The sequence below is a fragment of the Myotis nattereri genome (genome assembly GCF_964212035.1).
Source record: "Myotis nattereri genome assembly, chromosome: 4".
NCBI classification, from domain to species: Eukaryota; Metazoa; Chordata; class Mammalia; order Chiroptera; family Vespertilionidae; genus Myotis; species Myotis nattereri.
The window spans coordinates 78,938,614-78,955,408 of NC_138079.1; the positions used below are offsets into that span (position 1 = coordinate 78,938,614).

The 16,795-nt window shown below is 48.3% G+C and overlaps 1 protein-coding gene across 1 annotated transcript; it reads right to left on the reverse strand.

Annotated features, from left to right (window-relative positions):
- Positions 1-436: 436 nt before the first annotated feature.
- Positions 437-16,725, reverse strand: PDAP1 (PDGFA associated protein 1). The gene is made up of 6 exons (XM_081088921.1): positions 16,576-16,725; positions 7,427-7,518; positions 6,159-6,269; positions 4,098-4,219; positions 1,625-1,776; positions 437-499 (listed from the first exon to the last, which is right to left on the reverse strand). Exons 1-6 carry the CDS (start codon positions 16,586-16,588, stop codon positions 441-443), a joined length of 549 nt encoding a protein of 182 aa, XP_080945047.1. The 5' UTR covers positions 16,589-16,725; the 3' UTR covers positions 437-440.
- Positions 16,726-16,795: the final 70 nt, after the last annotated feature.

Here is a 16,795-nt window from a genome sequence, read left to right on the forward strand (position 1 = left end):
CCCAGATGACAGCCCCTGAGTGAGCACCCAGGCAACACAGATGGGCTGGTTGTTGCAAACTCACCAGCAGCAGCCCCCAGCACAACCACCCTCTACTGTGCAATCTACTGGACAAATGGACGCTCTTTTTACCCCACCTCCCAGGCACCCCCAACAAAAGTTCTGAATTCTAAAAACAGCAAAAACATTCGAATGGTTACATATGAAATGCTGTCCTGCATCTTTCTGTCTCAAAGATAGCAGCTGCCCCCTCCCCCCAGCCCCCCACCCACCATCCCCCAAACAATTTTCGTGCCAAGATGAAGAGGAGGCCCCAGGCTGTGGGGAACTCCTTGTCTTGAGGGGCTGCTGCAGTGGTGACAGGGCACAGGGTGGGCGAGACACAGCAGCAGTCCTGGCCGCATGGCCCAGTTCCCTGGTATCTCCTCCCTCAGGCCTTGTTACTTATTCAGGGAGAGCGACTGCATTCGTTTTCCTGACAAAGTTGCGTCATCTTTTGCTAAGAGTAGAAAGGGAAGGAAAGGGTAGTTAAAACAACCCCTCCACATATCCAACCCCACTCCCAGAATCGAATCAGAACTCTAAGTCAGAACTCTAAGGCCTCAGAAAACATTTGTGCAACTGGCTCACCAGGCAGAGAGGCCTGCCTGATGCCCTCCAGCAGGAAAAGGATTTCTACTGAAGCCACTGAATGCTGGTGTGCAGACATTCTCACTGAGTTTGGGGCCCACTCCATAAACACACACCAATACTCAATCTAGTACTCACAGAAACTCTTTTTATACCGCCCCTGGCAGAACCCAGTAATTCCAATCTCTCCCAGTAGATGCTGAATTCTCTAAAATCAGCAACAATGTTCAGAGTTACACAGGAAGTCCTTTCCTGCTTGGGATTTGTGAAGCAAGAGCCGCTAGCAGGGAACCGGGATAACCAGCTTATCTCCAGTGTGGTAACAATGCCCCTGGATAATTGGTTTCCCATTTCTAGGCCTCAGTTTCCTTGCTATTTGGTGAAGAGGCAGGGTAGCAGGATCCCTAAGGGCTCTCATGGTCCCACATGTAGAATGCAAGAGATGAAGACATAAAAACATGAGTCAAAACGCTCCTATAAACCAACTCCCACAGAGAACCTGGCCAACAGGAACCCTCTACCACCTTTGGCCCACTGGAGGGAGGACATGGAGAAAGGATACTTGGGCCAGAATTCATCTGCGTCTGCTAGGAAACCCAGCCCACCCTGCCCCACCGCCCCAAGCCCCTCACACAGACAGCGGTTATCCCAGGCAGCTCTCCCAGCCACACAAGGCACCAGACCTTGGTGGGACCTTCCAAACTTGAAGATCTGCACTTAATATATCCAAGGCCTCTCTCAGATGCCATAGACAGTGAGTGCTCTGCTGAAGTTCAAACCCATATTTAACCCTATGCTGCTGTGGGACCCTCCCAGCACGCTGGTGGGAGGGGTTAGGAACTCCCACTTCCACCTAACAGTGAGGAAGGTGCATACACACAGGGTGGGCCTCTACCAAACAACCTGAGCCCATCCCATTCCACAACAAGGACAATGAAGTGCAGCGTTTATGCCCAGAACCAGTCAGGCAGTGCTCCAGTGACTTGGGACTTACCTTTCTTTTCTTCTTCTTTTTTCTTGGCAGCTTCTTCCCGCTGTTTTCGGATAATTGCCAGCCGGGCAAGGTCTGCTTTGGCTTGCTCTGTTTTCCCAGCTAAATGCATTTTCATGTAACGTTCTTTTGCTTTCTGCTTCTCAATTTCTTCTCTGTTTGGATAAAATAGTGTCACAGGGGACATCTTCCCCATCTTTATCAGCTAAGGTGGATGTGGGAGCCAGAAAAATGGCCAAGTACTCAGGCCTAGGCCCAAGTGGTAGAGGATCCCCTGGCTCCATGTGCCCCTCCCTGATGGATACTCACCAAACAAAACACGCAGAGGGACCAGTCTGGACCTCTACATGGCAGGCTCAAGGGGCTGGGGGAAAGCTCAAGTTATGTACTCAGCCTCCTCAGATAGAAAACACAGGCAGGATAAGGGGTAGGCTCAGGGCCTGTGTCCTTGGGAAAGCCTTAGCACAATATGGACCATGTCTGGCTGGGGTAGTGAGGGGTGGGCAGGGTGTGGCTGACTAGGATCTGGTGTCCACAGTGAGAAAGGAGAACCAAAACCAAGTGAACTGTGTCCACAGAAGATGACGAGGAGAAGGAAGGCAATAGAAATCACATTCTATAAGGGGTGGAGAAAGGAGTGAACCAAGTGGCCATGGATGGGACTAGGCACACCCAATCCAGGTAGACACGACACGGCACATTCTCAATCAGTGCAGCTCAGATGTGCATGAGGTTGCCCCCAAGGGGGTGAACCCCCATAGATAGGGATGTGAATAAGAGCTGGACTCCCATCGGACAAAGGTGACAGCCACCAACACCATAAGTAGAGAGAAGGGAGGGTCATTAATTTCCCTTTGAGGATCTTCTTCCCAAGCCTGAAATTCTGAACTGGAATGGGCCCCCGCCAGAGTATGAGATTAGAGTGCCTCATGTACACCAGGTTCTTGCAAGAGCCGATTTTGGAGGTGGCAGAGAAGTCCTGCCTGGCAGGAGTTGGGGAAGGGAGAGACTCAGCATCCCACAGGCCTCACAGCACACAGGGCTGGGGAGTACTGAAAAACAAGGTCTGGGGCACGGCCAGAGGGGAGGGGAAAAACCCCCGCAATCAAAGTTGGATGTGCAGATGTCTCACCCAGAAGACTGGACAAAGCACTTCCTAAAAAGATGAGACAGGAATACCTGTCAGCCTATACTAGGAGGGAGGGGCGCACGGAGGCATCTGGAATGATAAGGTTGCCTGAAGGCTCTGCAGGGCCCCCTCAGTGAAGGCTAAGTGCCAGGCAGGGTGCAGGTCTTTATGGCTTTCACTCTGCAACCCAAAAGGCAGGAGCAGCAACAGGGTCCCTTTTCACTGGTGAGAAGGACTCTATTGGAGGAGTAGAGTCCATCAAAGCCTCTAATCACACCCCAAGCTTGTGGGCCTTCCTAATGGGTTTTCATAGACCTTGTGGGATTTTCACAGACCCCATCATGGAGCCAGCACAGGGAGAGGAATTTAAATCCCAGCAGCCTCGTCAGAAGAAAAAACAGGGCAGCTTTCCCTAACGACCTTCAACCTCTTATAAGGCTTTTGATGTCACCTGGCAGCCATCAAAAGTCAGGTTACTGCTTATGGAAAACGGGCCGTGTGCAGGGCACCTTGGTACTTGACGATGATCCTCACACAATCTATAAGGAAACTATCTGCTGCTCCATTTTCACCTAAGACGTGGAGAGGGCTGGGCAGCCAGTGGATCTCCCTGCACTGTGCTGTCTTCTGGACTCCACAGGCCCCAAATCCCCTCCTCATCTCATGGCCATGACATTACAGATGGATACAGGCCAGGAATGATGACATCAGACTGGATAAGGGAAGTGTCCCTGGAGTGGGGTGCAATGGAAGCAGGAAATATGGCAAAACCCTCTGTAACCCTGGGAATTACTTCAAGTGCAAAATTCAGGTCTGAATCTGCTCTCCTGTTTCTATTAGTGAATTTTAAAATTCTTTTTTGTTTTGTGGAGAAGCTTCTAGAGCAGCGGTCATCAACCTTTCGGACCTTATGGACCACCAGTGGTCCGCAGACCACCAGTTGGCGATTGCTGCTCTAAAGAGCCTTTAGGGCGGCAGTTCTCAACCTGTGGGTCGCGACCCCTTTGGCAGTCGAACGACCCTTTCACAGGGGTCGCCTAAGACCATCCTGCATATCAGATATTTATATTACGATTCATAACAGTAGCAAAATTACAGTTATGAAGTAGCAAGGAAAATAATTTTATGGTTGGGGGTCACAACATGAGGAACTGTTTTAAAGGGCCAGAAGGTTGAGAACCACTGCTTTAGGGAATGAGATGAAACAGAGATCAACACCATAGCTGAAGCCACTGGAGACCTCAGAGCCCAGGAAGTGGGGGCCTCAGTGGAGATGGGTGCCTCTGCCCCCACAGGGCAGCCCCTGGTCTGTGTGCTCAGGTCACCAGGCCCAGCAGCAGAAGTTACCGTTCTCTCCTTGAAAGCTCCTTGGGCCCATCCAAGTCCAGTTGTGTGACTTTTTTGGTTGTCTGTGCCACTCGGTTGGGGTTCTCGATGTCGATAAGGCCTTCCACACCTTTACGCTTTTGCTAAGATAGGACAAGAAGTGGCTGTTGGAGAAGTCCTGCAGAGCCCCTGAAGGCTACTTCCAACATCTCCCAACAGCCCATCTGGATGGAGACAAACTCCTGTTCCAACCCAGCCCACCCCAGATGCTTGGCCCCAAACCTCACAGGATTGTCTTTACCAGCCTGGGAGGTACAAGGAGAGTGAGTGCATATGACTTAGAGCCCAACCTATGCTAAGTCCCAGCAGCCAGGGATTTTTATCCCACTTTCAAGGGTGATAAAATGGAGGCACAGGATTAAATAACTTGCCTAAGGCCAACCAATAAGTAAACAATAGCCCAAATCAAAATCTCCCAGCACAGAGCACTCACTACTCCTCCACTTTAAGTTTAGACTCCCTAAGCTGTTTTCCATGGAATCTCATGCCTGACTACAACATGCAATGCTGGATCCCCAGAGTACAGTGGGCCAGTGATGATCTCAGGACCAATTCTAATTCCTAGCCATCTAAGCTGACAGGAGGGAAATGTGACTTTAGCCATCAGATCACAGCCTATTAGTTTTGAATGCTGGCCCAAACACCTGGAGCCTGCACCTCCCACATCCCAGAGAAGTTCAGAAAGAAATGAGAGCACAAGTTCTTGATGTAGTAGATTTGGTCAAAGTATCAGACCCTGCCAACCCCATCTTTCTCTTTAATAAAGTGACCAGAAAGATAGCTTCTAAATAACAGTCAATCTGACCACTATACAGAGCTGCAGATACCTATATCCAATCTGGCTACATATATGCACCTCAACTTGGATAACTGATATCACAAACTTAATATGTCTAAAACAGAACTCAAGATTCACCCCCAGCCACCCTGCTCCTCTCCAGAATCCTAAGCATGGCCTTATTCCTTCTTACCTCAGCCCCCTCACCCAACCCTCAACAAACTCCACTAAGTCTATCTCTAAAATATGGCTTGAATATGCCCACTCTTCTGCACTGCCATTGCCACCACCCTAATATAAACCACAGATTCTTGTCTGGATACCTACCAACATCTCACTGCTTCCCAAACTCATTACACCACAATTCACTCTTTGCAGAGCAGCCAAAACAATCTTTTAAAAGCAAATCTGGTCCTCTCTCTCTCCAACTTCGAGACCTCCACCAGCTGCCCACTGTCCACCTACAGTGAAACCCAAACCCCTTCAACAGCCATACCAGAGCTGCCCTTGCCAACCTTTCCTCCTTCATCACTAACCACTCTACTCCTTATCCACCAAGTCAGAGTCCCACCAACTTCCTTCTATTTTTTAAACATGATCAGGTCGTTCCACCCCAGGAACTTTGCACTTGCTAATCTGGCTACCTCAACTGCTCTGCATGGCCTGCTCCATCTTGTTTGAGATCTGTTTAAAAGTAACCTCCTTACCACACACTACTCCCAAGTATCCTTGATCACAGTCCATTTTATCTGTAATACTTCTCATTACTTGAAATTATACCGTTCATTTACTTCCCTATTGCCCATACAATTATATGCCCCTTAACAACAGGGATACATACTAAAAAATGCATCGGTAGGCGATTTCGTCATTGTTCGAACATTAGAGTATACTTACACAAACCTAGATGGTATAGCCTAAGTAAGTGTACGTGCTATGCATTTATGTGACTGGTAGGTTTGTTTACACAGCCTCACCATAAACATTTTGTGAGTAATGTGTTATACCACAATGTTACGACGGCTATGATGTCACTAGATGACAGGGAATTTTCAGCTCCATTATAATCTTATGGGACCACCATCATATACGTGGTCCATCTTTGACAAAAACATCGTTATGTAAACCCTTACGAGCAAGGACTCTGTCTGCATCTACCATTGGGACCAGTGATCAACAGGCACTTGATAAATGTTTGTTGAATGAATTGCGTTCAGGTCTCAGGTCCCCACCAAGCTCAGTACCTGGTAATCATCTTCTTCATCCTCACTCTCATCTGAGTCTAGTGATTTCTTCTCCTTTTTGGGGTCACCTGCAGCCCCATCTCCATCTTCTTCTCCTTGTTCCTCTTCTTCCTATTTCAGAAATGGACAACCTACAGAATTAAAAATGCAAAACAAAACCCCAAGACTATGACACCCCCCTCCCCCGCAACTACATCTAGACTGTGGACCTTGAGAAGGCCGAGATCAAGGATGACAAGGCTCCTATTCCAAGATCCTGGTACCTCTGGGTCAGAAGCAGCCTATCCACTAGACTCTGCAGCCTGGAAGTCATTCCCACAGTCCAGCAAGCCCCTCACAGCCATAAAGGCCCTGTTCCCCTTCTCCCAGGCTAGGTACCTCATCTCCCAAAGTCAGAAGGACTCAGCTGTGGTGCTAGTACTGTTCAGCTCCTCTTCTGCTTCCCCAGCTGCCATGTGCAGCTGTCAAATCATACTTACTTTTTTCGGGCAAGTCCTCCCCTGCTACACCAGCTTCCCAAGACAACACCCTGGTACATCACTTTCCTCCACTTTTCTTGCCTCCCCACCAAAGAGATCCCTTACAAAATCTGTACATATTCCCCAAGGTCCTGCTCAGCTGCCAGCCCCTTCACAAGGCAGGCCCTCCTTCCCTGTACCCAGGCCCCTCTACCCTAACCTGACTGTGCTTCCTTCAGATGAGGATCTAATGGTGTGGTAGGGGACACGAACAACAACGACAGAAACATATTTCGTTTCCTCTAAGTTGTCTGGAAAAAGCAAAGTAGAGATAACTACTAAGCTTGCACTGGAGAGGGAAGGGTGTGTAGCACCAGTGAGAGCCACAGAAGAGGTGACATTGAGCAAGGTCTCGGGAACAAATGTTACTTTGCCTGGTAGGGGTGTGGGAAGGCAGGGCATCATATGCTGGGTTTGGCAAGCAGTCCTGCATGGCTGGAACAGACAAGGGGTGGTGCTAGGAGCTCAACCTAGAGCCTGGCAAAGGGAGAACCCCTGGAAGGTGGGAACACAGGAACAAGAACAGAGACTCCCTAAGGCAACCGTTGCTGACTGAACAAAGTTCTAATGGATCCAATCAGAGGATGGCCAGCATTGGTTGTTCTGAGACTCATGCCTGCTCCTTGCTGCTCCCCCAGATTCCAGGTGTAGGCTTCTTCCTGAGAATGGGTGGTCCTTGCCAGGACTATCTGGGTGCCAGAGGCAGAGCACCACCCTGGGACACAATGCCATGGACAGGCATGTACTCACCCTGGCCTTCTGCTTTTCAGCTTGGAGCTGTGCGTCAATCTCCTCGGGGCTCGTGTATTGCCGTGCCCGGCCTTTGTGGCCTCCCTTTCTCCCTGCAAGAGGATTGGCAATTTATGAAAAAGGAAGGGAAGCAGCTTCCTTGATTGCTGAGCCCCAGAGAGCTATGTCCTGCTTGAGGCACTCTCATCAGAGATTGCAGACCTCACCTGTCCCTCACCAAACACAACCCAAACCTATACTTCCCCCATCCTCATATATTCAAAGGAAAAAGAGGCAACATGTGACCACCTGATGCGGCACTAACTATGTGCTGGACGCAGGTTCCCACAAACAAGACCTGAGGGGAGGATATGGGGGAAAGCATACTGCATGTAGTGACTGGATAAATCACCTGGTCCCTTAGAATCCAAACATAGCAGATAGATGCAACTCTGAGAACATGTAACACATCCTTGCTGTCACTACAGTCCTTTTTACTTGCCATGTTCTGTGACCGCCATGAACTCATTTGATCCTCAGAACAAACTTATGGTGCAGGAGCCACAACTGGTCCTGTTTTATAGACAAGGAGATTTAAGATCAAAACAGAATGGTGAAGAGCACATATGCTGCAATCCAACCCTGGGGTTCAAATCTCAGCTCTACCACTTACTACCTTTATAATTTGGGGCGGGTATTTAACTTCTAAGAATCTCAGCTTCTTCATCTGTGTCCCTACCTCATAGGGTTGTCATGAAGATGGATTTAACATATGTAAAGCTGTTGGGACAGTGCCTGGCATGGGATAAGCACTATAAAAATGTTTCTTGTGATTCTCATCTTTTTCTCTAACATATAGTATTGGGGGGAGGGACAAAGCCACATAGGTGATTTACTACAGATGCTAGGGAATGTAAGATACTTCATCTAAGTGGTATTATAGAAAGAGAAAACCTAAAACCTATTGGAGAAAACTTTCTTGTACTTGTAGTAAGAAACATAGTTAAAGTTGAAAATAAACCTGACTACCATCTAAGAGTTAAAATATGACTAGCGGGAGAACCAAGATGGCAGTGTAGGTAAACCCTGGTACTCACCGTGTCCCACAACTACATCAAAATTACAACTAAAATACAGAACAACCATCATTCAGAACCACCTGAAATCCAGCTGCATGGAAGTCCTACAACTAGAAAAGTAAAGAAGAAAGCGCACTGAGACTGGTAGAAGGAGTCAAGGCATGGAACAGGCTGGTCTGACACCCACATGTGATATTTCTTTAATTGGGAGGGATATCTCCAGGGCCTCCCGCAAGAAGCAAGGGGTCCCAGTCCCACACCAGACCCCTAGCCCAGGGTTCCAGAGCTGGGAAAATAAGTCCCCATAACTTCAGGCTGTAAAAACTAGTGGGGGATTATCCCTGAGTGACATGGAGGCTGCTGGAGTCGAGTCCCAGGAGTTCCCTTAAAGGGCCTACACATAAACTTACTGGGTCCCAATTCCTCTGAGCTCCAGCACTGGGCAGCAGCTTTGGGGGAATCCAGGGACATACAGGGAAACTGGCCTGTCATCAGGGCAGAAACTCGGGGGCAGCTTTCTCCCAGACAGGGGTGCTTGCCAGGGTCATTGTTCCTGTGCTGGAACCTCCCCCATCGCAGAGCTGACTGGTAGCCATATCTGAGTCTCCATCAGCCTGAAACACACTGTTTGCTCCACCCTGATGATTCCCTGAGACCCTGCCCCATCCAATTTGCAGCCCCCTCCCAAACTGTTTGCAGTTGCTTTACCATATGAATTGCCTGTCTGGGCTCAGGCTTCAGATTTTGCTAAATTCTCTTAAACAAGCAGCAGCTGGGGGCAGCTTACCCCAAACCTATCAATAAAAGGCCCAAGACGCAGCACTAGCACCAGCCTGCCTTGCCTCACAGCTGGACCTCGCTTGGGCACTTCCTAGCCCAGCCATTGGCAAACTACGGCCCGTGGGCCGGATCCGGCCCGTTTGAAATGAATAAAACTAAAAAAAAAAAAGACCGTACCCTTTTATGTAATGATGTTTACTTTGAATTTATATTAGTTCACACAAACACTCCATCCATGCTTTTGTTCCTGCCCTCCGGTCCAGTTTAAGAACCCATTGTGGCCCCCGAGTCAAAAAGTTTGCCCACCCCTGTCCTAGAACAATACAAATAGCAGCCATTTGCAGATCTAACTGTAGCTCCTGTCGGGTGGCCCCAGCCAGTGGCTGACTTTGCAACTCCTGGGAAGCCCCAGAGCCAGTGACCCAGTGGACAGCTTCAGACCATACCAGGTTACAACTCTACACATCCAACAGTGACACACTCAAGGGGCAGACAAAGTGAACATCAACACCCCACTGAAGGAAGTCCTGCTCCAGAGGTGTCTCCTGCATAGCACCTCTTCCACTGCAGACGCAGCTGGTCCTCACAGCTAATTGGCCTGGAGGCCTATTCCTCCCAGGCTCAACTACAACAAGACTGTGCACACAGACCACACAGGGCCACACCTACAGTGCTCAGCTCAGATGACGGGGGAGGCTGAGACACTGGGCCCTACAGGACACCTATTACACAAGGCCACTCTACAAATTCCAGGAAACAACAGCTCTACCTAATACACAGAAACAAACACAGGGAAGAAGCCAAAATGGGAAGACAAAGAAACATGTTATAAATGAAAGAAATGGAAGCAAGCAAACTCCTGATACAAAGTTCAAAGCAATGGTTATAAGATTACTCAAGGATCTTAATAAGAGCTTTAAGAGACTTAATGAGAGCTTCAAGGAACTTAGTGAGACTTTGAAGGATCTCAGGGAGAATGTCAAAGACATAAAAAAAGACCAGTCAGAAATTAAGCATACACTAACTGAAATAAAGAATAATTTACAGGGATTCAACAGGAAAGTAGAGGATTCTGAGAATTCAATCAAGGATTTGGAATATGAGGAAGCAAAAAACACCCAATCAGAAGAGCAAAAAGAAAAAAAAAATATCCAAAAATATGAAGCTAGTGTAAGAAGCCTCTGGGAAAACTTCAAGCATACCAATATTCACATTATGGGGGTTCCAGAAAGAGAAAGCGCAAGACATTGAAAACCTGTATTTGAAGAAATAATGACAGAAAACTTCCCTTGCCTGGTGAAAGAAATAGTATACCCATAAAGATAATATTAAGAAAGGGTATGCTATGAAATTAGTAACATGACTTAAAAATATAGTAATTCATAGTATTCTGTATCATCCCTAACTTTAGCATTACAGCTGCTAATACTATAGAACATGAAATAGGGGCTTCAACATGTGCTTCAGGCAGAGATGGAGATCATATAAAGGTATCTTTACTGTAAAAGCTATCATGTACGCTAGTCACAATAATGTATTACCTCAAGAAGATCCTAATGGGCCCTAACTGGTTTGGCTCAGTGGATAGAGCGTTGGCCTGCATACTGAAGGGTCCCAGGTTTAATTCGGTCAAGGGCGTGTACCTTGGTTGCGGGCACATCCCCAGTAGGGGGTGTGCAGGAGGCAGCTGATGTTTCTCTCTCATCGATGTTTCTAGCTCTCTATCCCTCTCCCTTCCTCTCTGTAAAAAAAAAAAAAAATCAATAAAATATATATTTAAAAAAGAAGATACTAATGGTTTAACTCAATATTGGGTCAACAGAAATTTTAGTGAGCCTACAGTATTTTGAATGTAAGTTAATGTAATTAGTAAAGGTAGTGACCCTACTGGAGTGTAAAATAAGAAATAAACTCATGCATTAATTCACTCAGTCTGCCGCCCTCAGTGGGTAATAACAATAAGAATGGGGACTAGTATGGCTTCAAATAAGATGTAAAGTAAAATTCTGTAGCTGAAAATGTTATGATCAAGGACATTTGGAGAATATGATAGTATAATAATAATTTTTCCCCCCGTTTAAGTTTCTTTGGCCAGGTGAAATTGACTAGCAACAATCAAAAGTGGTAATAGTCAGGTGGATAGTATAAGTAGTAGGGTAGATAGAGAATTGGAAAAGAATACTATTGATAAGTTCAGGCTGTTATCATTAGGCTGGTTTATTAGGGGTAGACATGTTAGGCTAATTATTAGCCTACCAGAGGCCCGGTGCACGAATCTGTACATGGGTGGGGTCCCTCACCCAGTCTGAATCGGGGCCAGCTGGCGTGGTGGAGGGACCGCGGGAGGTTGGCTGTGGGAGCACACAGGCCACCAGGGGGAAGCTCCTGCGTTGAGCGTCTGCCCCCTGGTGGTCAGTGCACGTCATAGCGACCAGTCGGCCAGTCTTAATAGTCGCTTAGGCTTTTATATATATAGACTAGAGGCCCGGTGCACAAAAATTTGTGCACTCGGGAGGGAGGGGGGGGTCCCTCAGCCCGGCCTGTGCCCTCTCGCAGTCTGGGACCCCTCAGGAGATAACGACCTGCTGACTTAGGCCTGCTCCCAGGTGGCAGAGGGCAGGCCCAATCCCTAGGTTCAGCCCCTGGTCGGGCTCAGAGCAGGGCCGATTGGGGAGTTGGGGCACCGCCCCCCGTCACACACAGAGCAGGGCGGATCAGGGGGTTGGGGCACCGCCCTCTATCACCCACAGAGCAGGGCCGATCAGGGGGTTTGGGCACTGCCCCGTCACACTGATCCTGGTGCCGGGAGGCCTCGCGGCTCCGCTGATCCCGGTGCTGGGAGGCATATTACCCTTTTACTATATAGGATAGAGGCCTGGTGCACGGGTTGGGGGCCGGCTGGTTTGCCCTGAAGGGTGCCCTGGATCAGGGTGGGGGTCCCCACTGGGGTGCCTGGCCAGCCTGGGTGAAGGGATGATAGTTGTTTGCAGCTGGCCACACACCCTTCAGGATGGGATCCCCACTGGGGTGCCTGGCTAGTCTGGGTGAGGGGCTGAGGGCTGTTTTCAGGCTGGTGGGTGCCTGAAGCTCCCAACTGCTCTTTTTTTCTTTCTTTTTTTTAATTCTGGGCCAGCTTTAGCTCTGGCTCCAGCTCTGAGGCCTCTGCTGCTGAAAGCAGGTATCTGGTTTTTTTGGGTTCTATAATTGAAACACTGTATCAACTCCAGCTCTGAGATCCTGGTGGGCTGAAAGCAGGTTTCTGGGGTTTTGTTTAGCTTCTATATTTGTAACAATGTTTCAAACTGCAAGCTCAGAGACCGGCAGCGGCAGGCAGGGAACGTTGGTTTCCTCCGTCACTGAAGCAAGCAAGCCTCATGTTAGCTTCAAGCTGCCTGGCTGCTGGCCGCCATCTTGGCTGGCAGTTAATTTGCATATCACCCTGATTAGCCAATGGGAAGGGTAGCGGACGTACGCTAATTACCATGTTTCTTTTATTAGATAGGATATACTATAGAATTTTTGAAAATCACGTGTACACTTGTAAGTCCAGGAAGCACAGAGAGTCCCAAACAAGAGGAACCCAAAGAGGACCACACAAAGACACATCATAATTAAAATGCCAAGCCCTAGCCCGGGTTAATTGGTTTCAGAGAGGAGGAGGCAGCCTGCGGCCAAGAGCATGGAGGAGAGAAAACCGCGTCCGGAGCCCGGCAGGGTTGGGCCCAGGCTCTGAGGTGCCCCAGCTGTAGGGAGGGCTGTGCGGACCTGCGCCATCCCACCACCATCACCACCACCACCACCACCGCTTTGCAACAGGTCCGCTGCCTCTGGGTCAGACTTGCTCCATGCTCCCCTCCCCTGCCCCCATAAAAGGAAGAAAAAAAATGCCAAGCCCTAGCCAGTTTGGCTCAGTGAATAGAGCATCAGCCTGTGGACTGAAGAGTCCCGGGTTCCATTCAGGTCAAGGGCATATATCTTGGTTGCAGGCTCCTCCCTGGCCTGGGCCCTAGTCAGGGCTTGTGCAGGAGGTAACCAATCGAAGTGTTTCTCTCACATTGATATTTCTCTCTGTCTTTCCCTCTCTCTTCCACTCCCTAAAAATCAATGGAAAAATATCCTTGGGTGAGGATTAACAAAACAAACAAAAAAATTAAATACCCATTCCTTTAAAAAAATAATAATTGAAATGCCAAGAGCTAAAGACAAAGAGAGAATCTTAAAAGCAGCAAGAGAAAAGCAGTTAGTTACCTCCAAGGGAGTACTCATGACTGTCAGCTGATTTATCAACAGAAACTTTGCAGGCCAAAAGGGAGTGGCAAGAAATATTCAAAGTGATAAATAGCAAGGAACTATAACCAAGATTACTCTACCCAGCAAAGCTATCATTTAGAATTGAAGGTCAGATAAACAGCTTCACAGACAAGAAAAGGCAAAAGGAGATCATCACCAAACCAGTACTACATGAAATATTGAAGGGTATTCATTTTTTGTTTGTTTTTTAATATATATTTATTGATTTCAGAGAGAGGAAGGAAGAGGGAGAGAAAGATAGAAACATCAATGATGAGAATCACTGACTGGCTGCCTCCTGCATGCCCCACACTGGGGATCGAGCGGGCAATCCGGGCATGTGCCCTGATGGGGAATCAAACTGTGACCTCCTGATTCATAAGCTGATGCTCAACCATTGAGCCACGCCAGCCGGGCTGAAGGGTATTCTTTAAAAAGAGGAAGAAGAAGATGCCCTAGCTAGTTTGGCTCAGTGGATAGAGCATCAGCCTGCGGACTAAAGGGTCCCAGGTTCGATTCTGGTCAAGGGCACATGCCTGGGTTGTGGGCTCGATCTTCACTAGGGGGTGTGCAGGAGGCAGCCAATCAATGATTATCCTTCATCACTGATATTTCTATCTCTCCGTCTCCCTTCCTCTCTGAAATCAATAAAAATATATGAGGAAGAAGAAAAAACTATTTAAAAATATGAAAAATAAAATGGCAATACACAGATATCTATTCAACAATTGAATCTAAAAATAAAATATATGATCAAGAGATCTAATGAACAAAATAAACTGATGAATAAAATAGAATCAGAGGCATAGAAACATGGAACAGACTGACGAATCTCAGAGGGAAGGGGGGTGGGAAGAGATTAACCAAAAACCTTATATGCATATGTGCATTACCTATGGACACAGAAAATAGGGTGGTAAAGGCCTGGGGTGGGACAGGAACTGGGTGGAGGGGAGCCAAGGGGGGAAGAAGAGGGACATCTATAATACTCTCAACAATAAAAATTTGAAATTTAAAAAATATATATGATTAGCAATTAAAGTTCATCTAAGAGTATCAGTTTTATAGACTGACCCCTGCTAAAGCCATCAGCCAGTTTTATAGCCCTTTTACTGGTCCCAGAGGATACTGGGTTAGCTGTGGCTTTGACCCATCCCCACCTTTCCTGAAAGCTGTGGTCCACCTGATTTCCAGTGAGTCTCTCACTGATAGCAGAGAATCTGTGTTAGACAGTCAGAGCTGCTCTGGACTCCAGAGACAGCAACAGAGATACTGGCCTCCCTGATTTCCTAGACAGCAGCTGCATAGCCATAATTGGGCTGCTACAAAGCACACCAACCATCTTTAATGACTACCTGGGTTCCCAGGAGTGTCTCAGTCTATGCTCATGAAAGTCCTATTGTGAAAGACCAAGCTTGCCATTATAAGAAACCAACACCCTTTCTTGCCCTTTGAATATTCCAGGCACTAGTAACAACTCAAAACTGGCTACTATAGGCTTCTATCCTGCGCACTTGGCTATGGGATGCTGACCTTAGTTTGGTCTACAATAACTTTTATCAGCTCTTCATGCCTTTAAAAATGCTTCAGTTTTTAAATGGAAACAAATATCGGTTCTTTGTTCATGAGGAATTTGATACTTTAACATTTTCATGTTTTGCTTTGCTTTTGAAGCAAATTAATGTAAAGCAATAAATGTAAATCTTTATACATAAAGTTTTTCACAAGTCAAAAGGCCATGTCATTTAACCAAGAATTCATATTTAGGACTTTCTAATTGTACCCTCCAACCTTGCCTCAAAGTAGCTATTAAGTAGAACTCCTAGAGCCAGAATTGTGGAGTCAGAAGGGCTCACTTAGCATCCTCCTTGTGCGTAACAGGAAACTAAGGAGCAGAGAGGAGATGAGGCTCTCCCTACCGCAGACTAAGCCAGCAGATACCTAGGCTTAAATGGATTAAACTCTGTAAAGTCCAATTATCTCTGGAAGTAGAGTCAGGAAGTCATTTAGGTTTGAAAAAGTTCCAAGTAGATTTTCCTGCGGGCTGATACATCTTAACATGACACATGAGCTGCCAACATTAACTGAATATCTGTTCTGTGCCAGGAGCTAGCCAGGCACTTCAAGTACTCTTATCATTTTATGACCCCTAATCCCAACTCTCCAACTTAAGGCTTATCAGCCAGGGGTTCCAGATGAGGAGAACAGTCTGGAAGATGGTAAATATCTGGTCCAGAGCCACCAGATGGGCTTCAAATCGAGAACTATTGACTCTTGGGAAAAAAAGGATGGAGGAGGATGAACAATGTATTGGGAAGCCACGGATTCTTTACCTTCTTGTCCAAGGAACCGACCAAGTTTACAAATAACAAGAGTTAAAGCTCACTAGGCACCTATGCGCACTCCACGGGATTACCTAGCTCAAGCCTCGCATCAATACTATGATGTAGGCACAATTATAACCCTTACTTGCAAATGAGGAAACCACGACACAGGGAGGTTAAGCGACTGGCTCAAAGATACACATCAAGCCGCTGCTGAAGAGGGCAGTCAAAGCGGAGTCGGCCAGGCTCAGGAGCATCACCTTATGTCTCACTGGGCAGGCCTCTCTCGCCCAGAGCCCGGGAGGGCCCACGTTTTACACACGAGGCAAGCGGGCGCTGCACAGGCGCTGGACACGGTGACTCAGTGTCTGGCGAGCCTAGAATAGAGAAAGCTCCAGACCGCCCCCCCCCCCAACCCCTGTCCCCGGGGAGAAGCGCGCCCTAGGTCTGGCCTTCTGCGTCGGTGAGGACCCAGAGCCTCCGAGTCTCCGCAGACCCCCGAGGGAGTGGTATGAGGCCACTATAGTCCTCAGTCTCCCCATCCGGACAATTCGGCGTCGAGGCCTAGGCCTGGCCCTCAGTCGGCACGGACATCCTCCCTCTGTGCCGCTCTCTGAGACGCCCGGGGGCTGGGACAGCGGGAGCCAGACTGGGATCGCCCCTCGAGGCCCACGGGGCTCACGCGCCCGCTCCTCACCTCCTTTAGGCATCGCGGCTCTGGCAGCTGCGGCGGCGGCGGCGCCTCACACTGACACCGGAACCGGAAATGCCTTGGGCTCGACTCCTTCCGCCCAGCACTGTCCCCTCCGTGCGCTGCCGCCGCCGCCGTCTCCAAGAGAACTGGGCATCTCAGGGAATCAGCTGCGGGGAGCTGGACTGTCCCGCGCGCCGCCTGAGTTCAGGCTCGTCCGCGTGCT

Excerpts from the sequence above, each read along its gene's own strand:
- PDAP1 (XM_081088921.1), bottom strand. Across the intron at positions 4,220-6,158 it reads ATGAAGAAGATGATTACCAG|CAAAAGCGTAAAGGTGTGGA; the intron begins GTACTGAGCTTG and ends GTCCTATCTTAG. Across the intron at positions 500-1,624 it reads AAAAGAAGAAGAAAAGAAAG|CAAAAGATGACGCAACTTTG; the intron begins GTAAGTCCCAAG and ends TTCTACTCTTAG.